This window comes from Fonticula alba (assembly GCF_000388065.1).
Source record: "Fonticula alba strain ATCC 38817 unplaced genomic scaffold supercont2.27, whole genome shotgun sequence".
In the NCBI taxonomy this organism is placed as follows: domain Eukaryota; order Rotosphaerida; family Fonticulaceae; genus Fonticula; species Fonticula alba.
Window position 1 is genome coordinate 58,573 of NW_009242997.1, and position 1,713 is coordinate 60,285.

At 74.3% G+C, this 1,713-nt stretch overlaps 1 protein-coding gene across 1 annotated transcript in view; it reads left to right on the forward strand.

Annotated features, from left to right (window-relative positions):
- The window catches only part of H696_06197 (hypothetical protein), a gene marked incomplete at both ends in the record, with an annotated part of 7,325 nt that overhangs the window by 1,777 nt on the left and 3,835 nt on the right, over nt 1-1,713 (forward strand). Inside the window, one exon of the mRNA XM_009499941.1 lies at nt 25-1,642. Within this exon, the coding sequence (XP_009498216.1) occupies nt 25-1,642 (1,618 nt within the window). The remainder of the gene's footprint in view (nt 1-24; nt 1,643-1,713) is intronic.

Below are 1,713 nucleotides of genomic sequence, written 5' to 3' on the forward strand. Positions count from 1 at the left end.
CCCCCCACACACACACACACCCAGCGACCACCCCCTGCAAGCCCTGCCCCAATGGCTGCACCACATGCGACGCCAATGGCTGCATCCTGTGCCCCCTGAACAACCCAGTCGCCACGCCCGGGCCCTCGTACGGGAAGAACCTCTGCGTCAGCAGCTGCCCGGCCAATCACACCAAGCGCGCCGGGGTGTGCTACCCCACCGGGCTGGCCCTGCCGGCGGTCAGGGTGGCCCAGGTCCTGCAGTCGGGCTACCCCTTCCCGGATGTGGCCAGCTACCTGGGCCCGACGCACCTGGTGGCCAGCGTGCCGACCGTGACCAGCCTCTCGCCGGAGGTGCTGGCCAATGGGGACGCCCCGCGGGTGGGCCTGCTGGGCTTCACCTTCGACGGGCGGAAGTTCCTGATGCGCGGCACGGACGCCGCCCTGCCCGGCGGCCCGAACCCCCTGTACATCTCCCTCTTCGGCCAGTCGGACATGAGCGGCGTCCGGGGGTTCGTCGAGATCGGCCCCTTCCTGGAGGGCACGCAGCTGGTCCTGGGGCTGGGCTTCTGCCAGGGGGCCCTGCCGTGGGTGGTGTGGGTGTCCTGCCCGGCCAGCACCGGGTCCCCGTGCGTGGCCGCGGCCAAGGAGTACATCCCGGGCTTCGGCCATGGCTGCCTCGGGGTCCACCGGCTGGGCCCGCGGGAGTTCCTCTACCGCAATGGCCAGGACGCCACGCCGCGGGTCATGCTGGCCACCTACAAGTCCCCCAAGTCGCTGGACGTCCGGACGATGCACGGCTCGCATGGGGTCCTGCTGCCGGAGAGCCCGGCCTCCGGGCCCGGCCCCAGCAGCCCGGCCCTGTCCAAGTGGCTGCTCACCCAGCACCCCGGCGGCACGGGCATGACCCAGCCGCTGGCCCTGGCCCCGGGCGACCCGCGGCTGGACTTCTTCCACGGGTGGGGGCTCATGCGGGCCGGCCCGGCCGGCGGCCTGGTCCAGGTGTCGGCCCCGTGGACCGGCGGCCCGGCCGCCAACCGCGACGTCGTCCTGACCGGCATCCTGCCCGACGGCCAGTGGGCCGTGGAGGTCCTCCCCCGGGGCGGCGGCGGCATGCTGACCGAGGCCCGGTCCATCCTGCTGAACCCGGTGGAGCACCGGCTCGGGGCCCCGGCCGGGCGGACCCTCGCCCCCGGCAGGACCTTCTTCGTGGCGGTGGACCTGCCCACCGGGCCGGAATACCCGGCGGCCCTGGTCCTCCTGTCGGAGGACATCGTCGGCCTGTCGCTGCTCCGGTGCCTGCCGGCCCCGAACAGCCTGTGCGCCTTCCTGCCGGCCACCTTCACCACCATCACCCAGCCGCTGGTGGGGGACATCTTCACCGGGACCATGGTCTGGACCGGCCAGCCGCACGCCCACACCGACTTCATCAGCATGGTGGTCATCAATGCCTCGGGCCGGGTCCAGCGCCTGGTCTTCCGGCCGGACTGCCCGGCCAGCACCCACGGCCTGCTGTGCCAGCCCTGCCACGCGGCCTGCCTCGGCGCCTGCACCGGGCCCGGCGACCACCAGTGCACCGCCTGCAAGTTCCACCTGCCCAATTCCCCGGCCGCCTGCCTGGCCGCCTGCCCGGCCGGCACCTTCGCCGGGGGGGCCAGCGGCCCGTGCGCCGCCTGCCCGGCCGGCTGCACCGCCTGCACCGGGGCCGCCGCCTGCACGGCCTGCTCGGCCGGGC